At 51.7% G+C, this 18245-nt stretch overlaps 1 protein-coding gene across 3 annotated transcripts; it reads left to right on the forward strand.

Annotated features, from left to right (window-relative positions):
* The first annotated feature begins 191 nt into the window (after positions 1-191).
* TMEM102 (transmembrane protein 102) lies at positions 192-7897 on the forward strand. 3 transcript variants are annotated; one of them, XM_054995169.1, is made up of 3 exons: positions 192-375; positions 1228-1542; positions 5753-7897. In XM_054995169.1, the coding sequence occupies exons 2-3, from the start codon at positions 1353-1355 to the stop codon at positions 6772-6774; spliced, it is 1212 nt and encodes a 403-aa protein (XP_054851144.1). In that variant the 5' UTR covers positions 192-375; positions 1228-1352; the 3' UTR covers positions 6775-7897. The 3 variants fall into 3 exon arrangements, with proteins under 3 accessions (XP_054851144.1, XP_054851145.1, XP_054851143.1); XM_054995170.1 differs by having other exon boundaries at positions 1341-1542; XM_054995168.1 differs by lacking the exon at positions 192-375 and having other exon boundaries at positions 528-1542.
* Positions 7898-18245: the final 10348 nt, after the last annotated feature.

The raw sequence follows: 18245 nt of genomic DNA on the forward strand, positions 1-18245 counted from the left end.
ACTGTTCCTTATTTTGCTGGAATGCAAACACGGCCACGCCCCTGGGCTTTGTCGAGAGTGTCCCGGCCCAGACTCGAGCCCTGGCTTTTTTTTCCTTTCGGGCCAAGCCCTTCTGCTTTTAAACACAACAGCTATCCAGAAATTAAGCAAGCAAAGACGCTTTTCCTTGGCTGCCGATAAAGCGAGTGGGGGAAGCTTCCCTTCGCTGGCTTCCCTGCTGGTTGCCGGGCTGCTGTTAAAGGCACAGGAGCAGGGCCAGGAGAAAAGCCGGCCCCCTTGCCCCCGGCGGCTTTTCTGACTCAGGAGCCACGGGCTGCACGTCTGGGCTCCGTTTCTGGAGTACCCGAGGACTGCGGCACGTAGTGATCCTTGCAGGTAGGTAGCTGTGCTGGTCGGCAGGAGAAGAGCGAGATTCGAGGCCGGGGGCACCCTTGAGACCGCAAGCCCCTACCCTGCAAACCTAGCTGGTCCTAATTTCCACGACAGAAAAGGCCGCCTATTGCTTTGCATTGTTGAAATGCAACAGGGCGGTTTTTTGTGCTGAGACCAGGCAGCCCGGGGGCGGAAGGGCTCGTACGAAGCAGGCCTGGCAATGCCTTCGCGTTAAAATCCTTCTAAGATTTTTTTTTTAAAAAAAACCCTACAATTCCCAGCATTCTTCGTTGGGCCTATTGGAAAACCCCTTTCGCGAGGGAGTGGGGGGCTCCATTCCACAGGCGGCGCTGTGCCCTCCTTGGCACTTGGCTACACCCGCAGAGAAATCAGCGCGCAGGCACCCCCCCCCCCAGGGCATCTGGGAGGCGCTTGGGCAAAGACCACCTTGCACAAGGGGGGGGGGCGCTCCGGGAGGAGTCTCCAAAGGACTACATTTCCCAGAATGCGTTGGGATATGCAGCGAGGGAGCTCTGGAAAGACTACATTTCCCATGGCTCCCGGGAGTCCCTGGGTGGGTGTGGCCTCCGCTTGGCCAGGTAGCCGCAGGTGAGTGGGCTGGGGTGCTGGCGCTCTGATGAGTTGCGGAAATCCGGATGAAGGTGCTGGGACTCCCCAACTGCTGGGGGATGGCTGCCCTCTCCAGCACACGGGCGGGCGGGGGCGGTAGCGGGAGGGCGCCGGCCGTTCGCTTCTGCGCCACTCAAGGGGTCCGGTGAGCCCCCTGGTCCCTCAGCTCGCCCTGCTCCCTCGTGCTCCAGTTTCCTCCTTAGTCCCTAGTTCTGGTTTAAGCAGGTTGGCCGGGAAAGAGCTCCGGACAAGAGGGAGCGCCCCCCTCCCCCCTTCTTGCGCCGTCTCCAAGCAAAGTTCCTTGAAGATCTCCCTTTTCTTTGCATCCGCCTGAAAAGAGAGGGGGCGGCATGGCTTCCCCCCCGGAGGGCCACCCGCTGAAGCCAGCTCCAGCCAAACCTCTCACGGACCTGGACTTTCACTCTGGAGCGCGAGTGGAGGAGTTGAACCAACTCATCCAAGAATACGAAGCCAGGAACCCAGGCGTCCGGGAAGCCCCTGAACTGCACCAGGCAAAGGATGCCGTCTTCTCACTCTTAGGTGAGTGGGGGAGCCGAAACTGAGAGGGGGCTGCCGCTGCACATCTCCCTTTGAGCGAATCCTTGTATGTGTTGACTGTTGCTGTGTGCTCAATTATGGGGGGGGGGGCGCGGAGGGCAGAGAGCATGGAGCCCGTCACCATCTCTAGTGAAAGGCTTGTGAACCTGGGCAGATCGTGAGAGGGAGGGCAGGAAGGGCTACATCAGTGCTTAGTTCTTGTGGCCTCTTCTTACATGCCCAGGGTAATGCCGATTGCTACTTTGGGGTCAGGAAGCAATTTTCTCCAGGCCGGTTTAACCAGGGATCCTTCCCCCCCCCCCCAATCTTCTGGGCATGGAACAGGGGTCACTGGGGGTGTGGGGCGGTAGTTGTGCATTTCCTGCATTGTGCAGGGGGTTAGACTAGATGACCCTAGAGGCACCTTCCAACCCTATGATTCTATGAAGGGGGCATGGTAGGACTCCTGGGTCCGCTGCAGACCAATTCCAGGTCTTCTTGGACAACTCATCCACTGTGGACCCTTTTCAGTCTGGCTTCAAACTGGCCTATGGGATGGAGATGGCACTAGTGGCTCTATTTGATCATCTCCTTTTAGATGTCAACAAAGGCCTTGCCTCTTTGTTGCTCAACTGGATTTATTTGCTGGAGGCAAAAGCTGTATCGGTGTAAATCATTCCTCTGGGAGGAGACTAAAGGGTTGCTCTTGGAGACCAGTTATCATAATCGCGGGATTTGGCCTGCGGGGTTCCACAGGGCACAGTCTTACCCCCCCCCCCTTACTGTTCAACAGCTATGTAAAGCCTTTAGGCAGGACTTTTTTTCTGGGAAAAGAGGTGGTGGAACTCAGTGGGTTGCCCTTGGAGAAAATGGTCACATGGCTGGTGGCCCCACCCCCTGATCTCCAGACAGAGGTGAGTTGAGATTGCCACTGGCACAGAGGGCAATCTCAACTCCCCTCTGTCTGGAGATCAGGGGGCGGGGCCACCAGCCATGTGACCATTTTCAAAAGGTTCTGGAACTCCATTCCACTGTGTTCCTGCTGAAAAAAAGCCCTGCCTTTAGGAGAAATAATTCCTAGCCTTGGAACTGGATGCCATCAATCTGCAGATGACACCCAGCTCTACATCTCTCAAATCCCCTGGTGATGCGGGAGAGGTCTTCTTGAGCCACTGCCTGACGGCGGCGATTAAAGGGCTGAGAGTGAACAAATCGAAAGTGAACCCAGACAAGACGGAGGTAATGCTGGTTGGGAAGACCGAGGTCTTGAAAGACGTCACGATTCCCACGTCTGATGGGGTTCAAACTGACCCTTCCGGACTCAGTCGAGAGCTTGGGGCTTATACTGGATGGAGCATAACTGCCAGAGAAACACCTGCAAACGCTTTCTCCCCACTCCGTCTAGTCTGGAAGATGGCGCCTGGATCAACTCCATGAGACTAGCCTACAGTAATGCACTCTGCACAGTCGGTGCAAAATGCTGCAGCTTGGTTATTATCAGGAGCTAGGCAGAGCGGTGCCGGTTACTCCCATTCTGCAGTCACGCCACTGGCTGCCCATCTGTTACTGGGTTCAATTCAGATGAGTAGTTATCGGGCACAAGCTCTTCCTGGCCTTGGTCCCTCATATCCACAGGACTGCCTCCCTTCCTATGCTCTGCCACGGCAGCTTCACTCATTTGAGCAGAGGCTTCTGCAGGTGCTATCCTGCAGAGGTGCAAAACCAGCAGCCACCCGTACATGTGCTTTCTCAGTCGTGACCCCCCCACACACACCCTCTTTGTGGACTGGCCTGCCTGATAAGCCCAGGACGGCTGCCGCTCTCCTGGCATTCTGTGAACGATGCAAAGCCAAAATGTTCAGAAGGGAACCGGGCTGTACCGAAACAAAATGGTTCAGAAAGGTGCTTTGGGAGAGTGGACTATACTGTCCTGCTGTGTGTAGTACACGTTGTCTGTTGCTGTAAGTATGATCTTACTATCTAATTTCTGCATCGCTGAATGTGTTGTGTGTACGCTTTGTTTCAGCTCTGTTTCAGATTTCTGCTTGGTTTCAGATTTCTACCATCCAAATCTTTCTAGGCTCATTGGCTTTGGTGGAGTGAGGCTGCAACTCTGCTTAGGGCTTCCCTACTAGTTTCAGGCTGACAGTTCCAGTAATTCGGGTGTGTGTGTGCCCATTTACTGCTCTCTGGGCATGACATGAGTGCCAGATGGTGGAGAAACGGGTGCTGGTGGGGCCGTTCATTCCTCCTTGCTCACCGCGAGCAGCTGCTGAAGAACTCCAAATCCTGAAATGGAAAACATGGATGGCTCTGGGCATGAACTGTGGCAGTCCTTTTGCAGCGAGTCCAGGAGGAAAGGCGGGGGAGTTGTTTTGGAAGAACAGAAAGCCTGTTGGAGCTGAAAGTCTGGTCAATGGTCTCTTTAGGAATTAGGGGTGCTTATTTTAGGACATGGGGGAGGAAGTGGTGGCAGATTTTTGCTACCACTAGTGGCGGCAACACATGGGATCTATCAGAGCCATGGGGCCCTATCTTTCCAAGGCCAGCCCCATTGAAACAAACGGGTGCTGTGTGGAAATGCAGACGCTATTCACTTCAGGGAGGCTCGTGCAGGGGATTTGCAGCGGGATTGTGCCTGGTGTTAAAGAGAGAGGGAATGCCCCATTGGAGTTCCTAGCTGCAGCTCAGAAAACCTTTGGCCAGCTTTGGGAGCAAGAGACCTTTCCTTCATGTCGCCTGCACACAAAATCAGCATGTGGTATCCAGAAGGTGGCGCTTGTCCACTTGAATGATGCACAGCGTGGATGTTAAAATGGGACCAGCCTTTAGAAAGGGTTTCTTTTTTTCAATATAATGCAGGGCTTTTTTTCAGCTGGAACGCGGTGGAACGGAACCGCTTGAAAATGGTCACATGGCTGGTGGCCCCGCCCCCTGATCTCCAGACAGAAGGGAGTTTAGATTGCCCTCCAGGCTGCTCCACTGGCACGGAGGGCAATCTCAACTCCCCTCTGTCTGGAGATCAGGGGGTGGGGCCACCAGCCATGTGACCATTTTTGCCGAGGGCGACTCCCCCCTTGTTCCAGCTGACCCAAAGTGACGTCATTGGCCCTGGGAACATGCATGCACTTTGCGCGCGCACATGTGGTACCAGGGGCACCACCTCCCACCAAGAGTTGCCCCCTGTGCTGGCAACCCACAGAGTTCCACTACCTCTTTTTCCAGAAAAAAACCCTAATGTATTTTTATTTTAAAAAACAAAATAATAATGAAGGGATACAGAAAGAAAAAAGGGATTATACAGCAGTTATGTGATTCAGAGGAGTTAGCCGTGTTAGTCTATATTTGCAAAATAGAAAAAAAAGTCCATAGCGCCTTTAAGACTAACCACCTTTATTGGTCTAATAAAGTTGGTTAGTCTTAAAGGCGCTACTGGACTTTTCACTGTAGTTATGTGAACCAGAGATGGTTTTATATATAACAGAATATATAAAACATGAAGTATTTCTTCCTGCCATCCCCTTCATTAAATGTCTTAAGACCCTTTCTATGAAATACAACGATACCTACTTATATTAAGATACATTTATATTCAACACTTTAATTACAAATGTCATAACTAATCTATTTTACTGATAATTGTTCTTAGTTATTCCTTTCAGCTACATGATAAAAAACAAGCTTTCAATTTTTCCTGAAATTCTAGCATTGGCCTGTTATGTATGTAAGATGTTAATTTTGCCATTGACACATATTCATATAGCTTGTTCATCCACTCTGTCAAATCAAAGAGGTTCAAATTCAGAATTTGCCAGGACGTTGATTGAGAGAGATGCAGGCCAGGAAGAAGGAACCGGAAGTGCCGCTTGTCATGAGAAGGTGAGGAAAGCTGTCGTTTTCAGAATTCCTTCCCAGGACCTGGCTGCTTTCCTTCACCATCCTGTTGACAGGTATTAGTTGGGAAAGCTGCCTTTATTTTCTGATCCAGAGAGCCGTGTTAGTCTGTAGTTGCAAAATAGTAAAAAGTCCAGTAGCACCTTAAAAGCTAACCAACTTTACTGAGGCATAAGCTTTTGAGAACCACAGCTCTCTTCGTCAGATGCCTCTGACAAAGAGAGCTGTGGTTCTCAAAAGCTTATGCCGCAGTATAGTCTTAAAGTTGATACTGGACTCTTTGCTATTTTATTTTCTGAGGCGTTTGTTCTCTCCCCAGGTGTGGTTCAGAACTCGGATGGGAAGCTTCCAGCGGTCAATCGATACCTGATTCTCTCTGGAGGGGTCCAGCAGGGCACCGTCGATGTGGACCTGGGTGTCCCTCACCACCTTTCCCCTGGAAGAGACTATGATTCTGACTTCACCCTCCTGGTGCCAGTTCTGAATGCGGCCGGGGTCCCCATCACCTTGGACATGAAGCAGAGTCCACCTGGCCATACCCAGATCAGCCTCCAGCCCTTTGACCCCAGCACACTGCGCCGCTGGTCGGACTGTTGCTTGGGAGAGGAGGCCTACCTGTCTGCCCAGCTGGTGTCCGCCTGGTTTGCCCGCTCCTTCGCTTCTGCGGCCAAAGGCGTGAGAGTCGAGCTCCGCGGCTGTGTCACTTCGGTGGTTGTCTCCGTCGGACACTATCGAGTTCTCTACGATATTGTCCCAGTCGTGGCCTTTAAAGGGTGGCCGGAAGTTGCCCAGCCTTGGCTGTCGCAGGCCCATTTCTGGGATGGCAAGCTGAGGGATGAGGAAGTCGCTGGTGGCTTTTACCTCCTGCCGTCCACCTCTGGTGTCAGTTGGCGCCTGGCATTTTCGGCCAGCGAGTGGCGTCTCAGGAGGACTCTGCCCCTTCCTTTGCTTCAGGCTTTCCGAGCTGCCACGGCGGTTCTTGGCGGCCACTTTTCCATGGGCTTGCGGCCGTACCACCTCTTCACCCTGGTGCTGCAGGCCTGTGAGCGGCTGCCTGGTAGCTATCTTGGCCGTGAGGAGAATGCCGCCCATGCCTGGCTGGGCCTGCTGGATGACCTCTCTGCCTGCTTAGTCCACCGGTGCCTTCCTAACTACTTCCTTCCCCCCTGGAACCTTCTGGAAGGCCTTTCCCATGGAGACATGGAGTCTCTGGCGCAGGAGCTGGCCAGGGTGAGGGCCAACCCTTCCAAGTTCCTCCGCCGAGCTGTGGAAGGGGCAAAGGAAGCTAAAAGGTTAGCCAAAGCTTTTCAAAAGCAGAATGCCTCCACTGTTGTCTCGTAACTCCCTCGCTGGGACTGGTGTTGGTTGGCGAGGGCAGATGTGTGCCATCGCACCTCAGGCACTACGGCTGGAAATTGACACCTGCCAAGTGCTTGCGTGCGTCACCCCCACTCCCAGGTTCTGGGGTTTCTGAGCTGCCTTGCCTAGAGTCTCTAACAGAAAGAATATTGGGATGGGGATTTTTGAGGGACCCTTGCGTCCCCCACTTCTGTGGGCCACCGAGTTCGGCAGGGACTTGGGAGACTGAACACTGGAATTCTTTTCTGCTGGTGAAGGCAATGGCCACCCGCAAAGGTGGGCAGATGACAGCCCTGGGGCCATGTCTGGACCGCAAGTGGTTGGGACCGTCAGCCTGCCAAGCGGCAGGATCCTCTCAGAGCCGCTCAAGGGCCCTTCCGAGCAAGATCCCCACTTGGGTGTCTGCCCTCAGCTGAGGGCTCGAAGTTGGAAATTGGCTCATCTTATTTTCAGTGGTATCCTCAAATGAGGTCAGAGACCTAGAGGTGACCTCGAGGTAGAAAATTTGTCTCCTGGTAAGGGAGAGGGAGGGGCATCTCATGTGGGGGGGGTGCGTTCTGGGTGTTCCTCCCACATTGTGCCTTAAGCTGACCTTTTTCCTGCCAAATGTCACCTCCCCCCCCCCCGCCCTTGATATCGAAGGGATGTGTGAGAATGCTCCAAATTGCCATTTTATTCTAGTCCATCAGCATCTAACAGAGTTCTGCCAAAGAGGAGCTCTAACGTTGCTGATGGCGGCAGCGAGACCAGGAGATCTTCAGGCTAAAAGTAAACTGGGATTCCTGAGAGGGGGAGTTTCTGGAGGGGGGGCCCCCCACAACTTCTGCTTCAGTACCACAGCCAAAGGTTGACAAACCAAAGGCCAGAAAGTGGCTGCCAGAGTCATAAAGGATCCTTGATAGACAATTAGGGTATCAATGCAATATGTTTATAAGGAATATGGCTGAACTTCCAATTTAAAATAACTTCTCTATGAATGTAAACGTATAAAGAAAACAATCCTGATATTATTTTTATACAACGGTAATGAGATTTTGTGGGGGGAGGGGACCAGAGGATGTTTTGTACCCACTGCAAAAAATTACATTAAAGGGTGAACTTGAAATGCAAATCAATGAAATGTTTTGGCCTTTTCTGGTGGAAGAGGAGGGGAGGGAGGGCAGATGGAGCGCTTCATTAGACACCAAATGGGTATTTCATCTCTCCAGAGCCCCATTTGAGTCGGCTCACAACTGAAACGATACCAAAAAACCTAACATGATGTAAAAAAACAAGCCAGGGCATAAAAACAGTGAATAACAACACCAAGCCAGCCAGCACCTAAAGTTATGTTCCTAATATAAGCTAGAAGCAGGCCATAACACAGCTAAAAAAGATGGATGCCCTCTGTCAGAAGCCTTGAGTAAAAGGACACGTTTTGGCCTTTTATGAAAAGAAATCAGATAGGTTCCCGGAGAACCTCAATAGAGAGGGCATTCCAGAGGCGGTGTGCCACCATCCCATATCTGGTTGCCGCCCATCTCACCTCTGCAACGTTCAGCAGGGCTTGCGAGGACGATCTTAGCTGGCAGGCTGGGTAGGTGATCCTTCAGGTACTCCACTCCCTTACTGGTCAGGGCCTTAAAGGTAGAAACTGGCACTTGAAATTTGTTACACTGAGCTCAGCGCTGCTGAATACGATCTTTTCAGATTTTTAGTGAGAGGAAGGCCAGCCATATGCATTCTAGATAAGGTTTGCAAATCAAGCTGGTTTATTAAGCACAAGAGCACATTAAAATGGCATATAATCAAGGGAAAGCATACAGAACGTGTCATATTACCTCACCCACAGGAATTAAGGATAGCAGGTGAAACTGCAGAGTGGCCAGCCGGACACTGTAGAGGTGATGTCTGGACTTCTCAGGGTTAGCAAGGAGGAAGCAGCACCTCTGGTCATGTGTCTAGCTTTGCTTCTGTTGTGGTTGGAGAGAGTAGAAATGAGCTTGGTTTCTTGGGCTGGTCTCTCTCCCCCTGGGTTGCTCTGAGCTCCCCTCTTGGGTTGAAAGAAAAATGCTTCCATTGCTTTCAGTGGAGAGGCCAAGCCAGTTGCATCGCCTTTTGCAACTGGCTTTTCTGGGTGTGTTCTGACTACTTCCTGTCCAAGATGAGCATACTTGGTTTAAGCAAGAATTTTAGCAATGCCTAACAACTGTTCTTTCTTTGTGTTAAGAAGCAATATCTATTCCAAAGTATTCCTTTGTACATTATCCCACAATTTGCCAAACATTCATGCAAGATAAAAGAGCAAGAGTCCAGTAGCACCTATCAGAGTAACACAATTTGTGGTAGAGTAGGAGCTTTCGTGAGTCACAGCTCAGAGCTACCACATATTTTGTTACTCTTACAGGTGCTACTGGACTCTTGCTCTTTTCTATTGCTACAGACAGACTAACATAGCTACCCATCTTGATCTATTCTAGCAAGAGACCTCCATAGACACATTAGCCAGGTTAACCACAAATCTTATAACTCCACCCTCCCCTTTCTTATAAGTACCAGAGGAACTGACTCCATCCAATTCTTGACCATAACTTAGCAACTTTAGGACACATAGGCTTCTTTGCCACTGGAAATCTTCCTTGTTCTCAGCTTTTGGCCTCTGAGTTTTTAATTCTTTAACCAAGTTCTGGATTGAGTCTGGGGTGGGGATTCTCAGCTCCTAAATTATCATGTTACAAACTATGTCCAGAAAGAGCGTGGTGGCCTGTGCAGATCCAACAGCACATGTGGGGCTAAGATAAGTCTTGACAGTTTTGAAGGAAGAGACGTTAGGGTCACTTAGGGAGGGCAGCCCATTTTGGAGCTAACGTTTTGGCCTATATTATTACAGAGTACCAAAATGCACTTTTCTTTTTAAGCCTCGAACCTGCATTCTGATCTCCTCCAACTGGCCAGGCAGCTGTTTCGGAGCAGAGAGAAGACGACTCAAAATGAGAGGGCTTGGCTGAGTAAAGAAAGCCACCACCTCTGCTTTGCAATATCAGAGCAAGGCTGCTAACGACAGGTGCTCTGGAGGCTGTTAATTCATAGGGGCATCCTTGGTCAGAAGCAACTTGACGGCATATCACACGCACACACACAGAGGAGCTCAACATCTGTTGAAGTCCACAGTCCAGTTCAAAAATCGGTCAGCAAATGCTGTGCTCTTTCTGCCACTTGCTGTTTGCAGAGGAGGGAGATGGGGTGTTACTGGTTACTGGTTGGGCTGAGATCGCAACCCAGCGCCCTCCCCGTTCCTTCTTGGCCTGCCTTTATCTCGCAGTGCACATGTTCTGGACTTCCTGCAGGGGGCACTAGCAGCACGTTTTAATACACTTTTATTTTGTGGCCTTGGAAAAGGTTAGGAAAACTTGTAAACAATAGTAAGAAGCTTTGGCTATTTTTTTTTTAAAAGTCTCAATACGGCAACACCATAATGAGGATCAAAGAAGTGAATGGGCCACGAAGCTTGGGCTGAATGTAACAACCAAAGTGGAAAACCACAGCTAATGGACAAGACAACAACCAATGAAAAATTGCAAAAGTATGATGAGTGATTATTAATAATACAAAGTGACACAGTGCATGTCTTACCTAATTCTAAACACTTCCAGGCTATATATATCCAATTCTCATATACGATATTACACAACATCCGGCCAACTGTAGTAAATTTGCTTCTTTCAGCAAGGTGGAAGCTCAAAGAGAGATGACAAAGTCAGTGCATAGAAGAGCACGCAACAACACTGTTCCTGTTGTAAACATTAAACAGTCTCTTGCATGTTGCTTTATCTTTCCAAATGAAACAAGGAGATGGTGAACTTCAAAGGACCGAAGACCCGACAAGGAACCGGTCATTGGTAACACTTGTTTCCAGATTGCATCAGGGGTCAGCAGACCTTCTCCCCTTGCATCTCCAAAGCCTCACTGCTGCTTGCAATATCTCAGGCAGCAGATCGACGCACCCCTTTCTTTTTGTGCAAATTATAGCAGTCCAGGGCCGATTCCAGACGACTAACCTGAAGGTGCTGCATGCCGCCATGTTCCGGATCGCGACGGGGAAAATGCGAAATGTGATATTTCGCCTTTTCCCCGTCGCGATCCAGAACATGGCGGCATGCAGCGCCTTCAGGTTAGTCATCCGGAATCGGCCCAGGAGACTCCTCTTGTCAATTCAAAAACCAAATGTGATGTTCAATTGTTTCAAATCATTTCCAAGTTCTTTTCAACATTCTTCAAACCGATTCCAAAATGCTGGCATTTTGGAATCGGTTTGAAGAACTTGGAAATGATTTGAAATCATTCAAATCATTTCCAAGTTCTTTTCAACATTCTTCAAACCGATTCCAAAATGCTGGCATTTTGGAATCGGTTTGAAGAACTTGGAAATGATTTGAACATCGCATTTGGTTTTTGAATTTTTTGCTCCTGAAGAAGCACTGCATTACGTGCGAAACAGAGACGGCCGTGAGGTCCGTAGAGCAACCGAGTCTGGCAAAGACAAGTGGAGTCTCCCAGACTGCTATAATTTGCACAATACCACCCGCACTTTCCCATAGGGGGGTTACCGAGCAATTCTGTCTTTGAGACTTTTGGAGGAAGCAGGAGTTTCTCCTTCCTCTATCAGTAGATCTTATGCAGCACTTCTTGCACTTTACCTGTCGGATGTTTACCATCAGCCGCTTGGAGTATAAAAACGAATGATGTATGATGAAATTGTAAACCTGATATTTAAATTGTAAACTTGTAAAGAGTCATTATTGGTCTGTAAAGAGTTGTTGATTATATTGATTATATGCATTTGCATGAATTTATTTTGGTACTGAAAAATTGGTTCATTGATTGAATTTGTTTACAGGGGGCTTTGGTTAGTTTTTTATTTGGGGGCCTGGGCCTGCCTGGCTCGTGCTGATGGCACTCTCCTGTGAGCCTGGATGGAGCCACCTGGGCAACTGCAGGAGACAGGTGAGTCTGCTGAGTGGCTGCAGGCCGTTCCCCAGAGTGGTGCCTGGGCGTCGGCTGCAACTGGCCTAAGGTTGGGAGAGGCCTGGAGGCCTGGAGGGGCTCCTGCAACTGAGGTGCTGCCAGAGGCTGTGCTGCAGGGCCTAAAGGGGGTGCCTGCTGCTGCAGGGCTGGTGGCGGGGGTGGACAAAAGGCCGGCGTCGCTGGACATACAGTAAGGCACCCCAAGAAATAGCAGCCCGATTCCAGAGTCAGTTCCCCCACGGCTCAAAGATGGGTGGCTAACAGTAGTTGCAATGCAAAACGAAATGAAGCAGCTCAGTCTTTCTTCCCCCCTGAGTCTTGCCCCCCGCCCTCCATCATTGTAGCATTTAAAGTTTTGGTGCTTGATTTCCCAGATAACTACAGCCTGTGTTTCTTCCTCAGAGGAATTAGATAACAGCTCAATGGCTTGGTAACCTGGGGAAAGGGAGATCCCAGGGGACAGTAACTGTAGAGTGTTAATATATCATACACGTGATGCACACATTTGTAGTATGGAGGCAGCCGACTGTGTTTACAAGACAGCTTTGCGCTTGCAAACCAGAACCTGGCTGCCTGCATTCCCTCCATTAAAAAAATGCATTGAGAGAGTAAAGGAAGGAGGGACCCAATGTCTGCATGTGCGGGAAGCAGTGCTAAGGAGCACTAAGCTGTGTAACGGAGGTCAATTCACACAACCAGGGGCCAGGAAGGCGGCTAGCCTCAACACCGGAATTCCAGGCCTTGCGGCCATAAGAAATCCAAGATTGTGTTAGTGATACGTGACTGCCCAAGAAGGCTGGAGAAAAATGTCCTGTCCCTTTAATTCAGGGTGCATGGGGGGAAATGGGCAGTCAAAGCCCTTCATGGCATGGAGGTAACTAGCATCACCTGGTAACTAGCATCCCATTAACTTGTTGTTAAGGTGACTGGCCAACACTACCTAAAATCCAGCCTGGCTGCTCTGTGCTCTTCTGTAGGCCCCCTGAGTTCTTGGGCACCGTGGGCGCCTCGACTGGCCTCACCGGAGCAGCTGCTCAGGGCCTCTTGACCCCTGGCCCTTCCAAACGCAGGAAAGGTTGGGTTGGGGGCCCCAGTGCATTCAGGGTCAAAAAGAGTCCAGTAGCACCTTTAAGACTAACCAATTTTATTGTAGCATAAGCTTTCGAGAATCAAGTTCTCTTCGTCAGATGCATGGTACATAAACTGGTCAACCATGCATCTGACGAAGAGAACCTGATTCTTGAAAGCTTATGCAACAATAAAATTGGTTAGTCTTAAAGGTGCTACTGGACTCTTTTTGATTTTGCTACTACAGAGTAACACGGCTAACTCCTCTGGATCTTTGACCATGGAAAGCAGTGCATTCAGGGGGCTTTGCTGGCCTGCGCGGTGAAAACAAGAGGGACCCTCCTAACCAGCGGCAGGAGATTCCGGGTAGCTGCCTTCCCAGGGGGGAAGAACTCCCACCCACCCGCGGGTTCAGGAACAACTCAGCTAGGGTTGTCTGCCCCAGGTTGGGAAATGCCTGGAGATTTGTGGGGTGGGGCCTGGAGAGGATGGTATTTGGGAAGGGGAGTGAAGAGGTATAACGCCATAGGGCCCTCCCTCCAAAGCAGCCTTTGTCTCCATTGGAACTGATCTCTGTGGCCTGGAAATCAGTTCTAATTCCGGGAGATCTCCAGCCACCCCCAGGAGGTTGACAACACTAGGTCCAGCAGCCAGATCTCCGGCAGGGGGCAGCGGCGCAAAGGACGACGGTCCCGCAGAGACCGATTAACCCCTGCCTGCCCCCCACCCCGAGCTGCCGCGGCGCATGCGGGGCAGTCGCTGCGTTGGCACCCCTTGCGGGCAACAAAAGCCCCGCCGGCCGGAATCTTCGCCCCCCCCCCCGCCCCAGTGCGATCATTTTGCAGCGCCCCCCCCCCCCCGGCCCCGAGCTGCGGCCTTGGCAGGGCCTTCCTCCCCCTCCGCCACCTGCTGCGCCGGGAAGCCTCTCAGGGCGAGGCAATCAGCGAATTGCCTGGGCACTGCCAGGCCGAACGGCTGCGCTGTTGGGGCGGGGGGGGGGGGGCGCCCGCGAGGGAAGCGCTCGGCGCAGCCTCTCGCTCGCTGCTGGGCTCCTTCCCGACGCCCGCGCCGCGACGGGCCGGGGGTCTGCAGCGCGAGCGCTCCAGGGAAGGGCAGCGCAGGCAGGCCCGGGGGCTGAGCCGCCGTGCCCAGCTGGAGCCCCCGCCGCGAGCAGTGGCGCGGGGCGGGGGGGCGCCTCTGCTCCCGTTCCGGCCGCCAGGGGGCGACAGGGGCCTTCGCTTCCTGTCCGGGTCGGGGCCGCGCCAGGCTTTGGGCTGCCCGCTGGGCTTTGGCCGCCTGCCAAGGAGCTGTCAGCGAACAGAAACACTTATGAAAATCTGATAGGCGCCCCCATTAATTGCGGCGCTTCAGAGAGCTGCCTCAAGGGCTTCCTCCAGTAGCTGGCAGCCTTGGCAGCGGCCGAACGCCTGGGTCCTCCGCAGCGGGGAGCGGGGGAGGGGCCCAGCCGGCCCAGGGCCCGCAGCTGGAGCTGCCTGTGGCGGGCTGCCAGCCCACGGACTCGCTCGGGGCCCGATCCACCGGCGGGAAGCTGTACCGGGGCTGCGTTTGTTTTAGTGTAGTTGGTGCAGGGCGCGGCTCCTCTGGGGGCCCCATCTGTTGCCTGTAGCAGAATATTTAATGGCAGTCGAAATCTCTGGTCGGCTCCTGTTTCTTCTTCGGGGCTTCTGGGGGTGGTGTCTGGCTCTTGGGCATCTTGCAGGGCAGGATTTGAGCTTCTGCTTAGTTGGAATACCTGCTTTTGGTGCCAAGAGTCCAAGACAAGAGTGCCTCTGAGCATGCAGAGACAGGAAAATCAGAAACGGACCTGGGTTTAAGAGAGGAATGCTTCTGGGGCGCTTGGACAAAGCCATCGCAGAGCTCTCTCTTTAAAATGCTCCCCCTCAGAAGACATCCTCAGTCTTTGCCAGCTCCAGTCCTCTAGGGCCAAACCCATCTGTTCCCTTTGACCCAGCCAGCAGAGCAGGGGCTCCGTCTAGACCTCTCTGGAGGCGGCTTCGAGCACAGGGGAGCTGATCCTGGCCCATCCACAAGGTACAAAGGCCTCGTGCTGCCCCCCCCCCCTTTGCCAGTCCAGTCAGCAAGATGGGAACCGTTTCCAGGCATGTGTGGGCCTGATTCAGGTGTGGATCATGCCATGCGTGAAGAATGGCCACAAGCCTATCATTTTCCCAAGGGAGCAGTTCTGCGTAGCATGTTTATTTACGGGACCTATGGGGGACACGACAGGTGGACTTGGCAACATGAGAACTGGTCCTAAGAGCCTTTATCAGGAGATGCCAGAGACGATGTCCCCCAGTAAGCAAAACGGGTGCTATGGCCCCTCCCCAAATGGTGTGTTTTTCCTCACCATGGGAAGGATCCAGAGGAGGTAGCCGTGTTAGTCTGTAGTTGCAAAATAGCAAAGAGTCCAGTAGCAACTTTAAGACTAACCAACTTTATTGTAGCATAAGCTTTCGAGAACCACAGCACTCTTCATCAGATGCATCGTCAGCTCTAACGAAGGGAGCTGTGGTTCTTGAAAGCTGATGATGCATCTGACGAAGAGAGCTGTGGTTCTCAAAAGCTTATGCCACAATAAGGTTGGTTAGTCTTAAAGGTGCTGCTGGACTCTTTCCCATGGGAAGGGACAGCGTGGGTTGTTGTGCATGAGCAAAGGTCTCAGCCAAGGGGAAGGATGGCATGGCTGAAATGGGGCTCATTGGAGGCCTCGAAGGGTCTCTGTGTAAGGAAGGGTGTTGAATAAGACACTCAGCACTTGGACGCGGGGGTTCCCCAGTCATGCAGGTCAGGAGCGTTCTTAACATGTTCAGAGGCACTGATGAGCTGTACCCCAAATGGAGCTGCCTCATTCTAAGCCTGTTGACATCGATGGGCTCAAGAGGATGCATCTTTGCTTAGGACTGTCGGGACAGAGGCTTTTAAAAAATCCCCAGAGGGATTGGAAAGACCAGAGCTGGTCTGCTCTCTGGGAGGGAGTGCCAGCCATGCGCCACGCGCACAAGCATGTGAGGGCACTCGCTCGCTCATCCCCTGAGCTGCTTGAGAGCTGCTCTGAACTCGGAATTCAGAGCAAAGTGGTTAGGGGGCAAACCAGCTGCTGTCACCAGCTTGTCTCCCTTTGTGCAAGGGGCAGTGCATTCGCCTGTGAGAATGTAATGAGCGTGTGCTGAGAGCTGTTGAGAGCGAGAGCCATTTGGGGCTGGGGAAGACCTGGAATAGCATGAGGGGGTGGGTGGGTGTGTCAGTTTTCTTCTCTGCATGATTCACTCCCCTTTTCTGCTCTCACATGATGCACTTCTTCAGGTATTTTTAAAAACAAAAACCCAGGTGTCGCAAGAACATGGGGTGAGTTTAACACAAGATACATCGCACCGCATTGCAAAGACTCCTGGGCACTCTGTATTGCAACCCCCTCCCCACACATCCAGAAAAACACGGCCCGATGGATGTGCTTGCACTCAGGGCGCATGGAACCTTTGCTGCTGTATCTTGTTCTTTGCATTCGTGCCCGGAGGCGGCTGTCACCAGGCCCTGTGAGGGGCTTCCTCAGGCAGCTGCAGGTGAGTCGGTGGGTTCATTTGGGGTCCAAAGTTGTTCCAGGAGAGACAGTTCATCATTTCCAAAATGAGAAGTGCTCAAGCAAGCTCCCCAAATCACTCCTTCTGCTCTGAAACCAAATCTTAGTGATGGCGTTCTAGTAGCATCCAATGGTGAGAAAAACAGTAAAGAGTCCAGTATCACCTTTAAAACTAACCAACTTTGTTGTAGTATAAGCTACAGACTAACACAGCCAACTCCTCTGGATCTACGAGTGGTGAGAAAGACCCGCTCAGAAGCAATCTATATTTACTCTTAGGGAGGGTGACCCCCCCCCTGCCGGCCCCACATCCGGCCCCTTTGCTGCCAGTGGGGCACCCATATTCCACAGCAGAGCTCAGACTGGTGCTTGTCTCGGAGCTGCCTGCCCCCAAACCTCCCATGACTTCTTGCCTGTCCCCAAAAGCACTTTCTCACTGATGCATTTCCCCCGTCAGGGCGACTTGCATTGGCAGCAAATTCTGGGGTTGAGCTTGGTTCATGCTTCACCCTCTTCTCGGTGCTCTGTTGAGCTGCTGCTGTCTTTGGGAGACTGCTCTCTCTGGACCCAGAGCAGTCGGCCGTGTTAGTCTGTGGTTGCAAAATAGCAAAGAGTCCAGTAGCACCTTTAAGAACAACCAACTTTATTGTAGCATAAGCTTTTGGGAACAACAGCCCTCTTCGTCAGATGCATCGTCGAAAGCTTATGCTAGAATAAAGTTGCATCTGACAATGAGAGCTGTGGTTCTCGAAAGCTTATGCTAGAATAAAGTTGCATCTGACAATGAGAGCTGTGGTTCTCGAAAGCTTATGCTAGAATAAAGTTGCATCTGACAATGAGAGCTGTGGTTCTCAAAAGCTTATGCTACAATAAAGTTGCATCTGACAATGAGAGCTGTGGTTCTCGAAAGCTTATGCTACAATCAAGTTGCATCTGACAATGAGAGCTGTGGTTCTCGAAAGCTTATGCTACAATAAAGTTGCTTCTGACGAAGAGAGCTGTGGCTCTCAAAAGCTTATGCTACAATAAAGTTGCTTCTGACGAAGAGAGCTGTGGCTCTCAAAAGCTTATGCTACAATAAAGTTGCTTCTGACGAAGAGAGCTGTGGCTCTCAAAAGCTTATGCTACAATAAAGTTGCATCTGACAATGAGAGCTGTGGCTCTCGAAAGCTTATGCTACAATAAATGTGATTAGTCTCTCTCTGGAGGCAACGTACCACCACCAGCACCCTGCAATTAGAGGGCAAAATTGCCTTCATATGACACAGAGAGAGTTCCCTAGAAGAATTCTGTTGCCATCACATCATTTCCAGCTGCTCTTTTCCGTTTGTTTCCCCCTAAAATGTGATGAAATTTTAATGGGACAGGACAGCCACAGGACAGTAAAGAGCAGCCCCACAAGATACGTATCTCAGACCCCACTCGGCACCAAGACCGCACACTCCCACAACCGAGACGGAAAAGAACCCTAAGAAATCTCATGCAGGCCGAATGCGTGAATGTGAGCTGGCCTTACCTCAAGGAGATCTTTGGGGCAGAAGGATGCAGGGGGCTGGGACATTTGCTCCTGCTGCTGATGGAAGGGGATCTCATGGTGGGTGGTCTGCTGCCGATTGGCTGAGCTACTGTGATGTCATATCATGTTCATAAGTATGCAAACTGCAGAGAGCACAGGGAAGGATTGGGGGTGGGGGGAGACCTCTGAAGGGGCTGCACAGGCAGGGGAGTGGCAGAGGCCTGGGGGCTGGGGGCCCAGGACCCGCAGTCCCGCAGTGAAGGGCAG

The sequence above is a fragment of the Eublepharis macularius genome, chromosome 12, assembly GCF_028583425.1.
Source record: "Eublepharis macularius isolate TG4126 chromosome 12, MPM_Emac_v1.0, whole genome shotgun sequence".
NCBI classification, from domain to species: domain Eukaryota; kingdom Metazoa; phylum Chordata; class Lepidosauria; order Squamata; family Eublepharidae; genus Eublepharis; species Eublepharis macularius.

Bases quoted from the DNA above. Each gene is read 5' to 3' on its own strand.
- TMEM102 (XM_054995169.1), top strand. From the start codon at position 1,353: ATGGCTTCCCCCCCGGAGGGCCACCCGCTGAAGCCAGCTCCAGCCAAA. The intron at 1,543-5,752 runs GTGAGTGGGGGA...TTCTCTCCCCAG, and splicing joins TGCCGTCTTCTCACTCTTAG to GTGTGGTTCAGAACTCGGAT.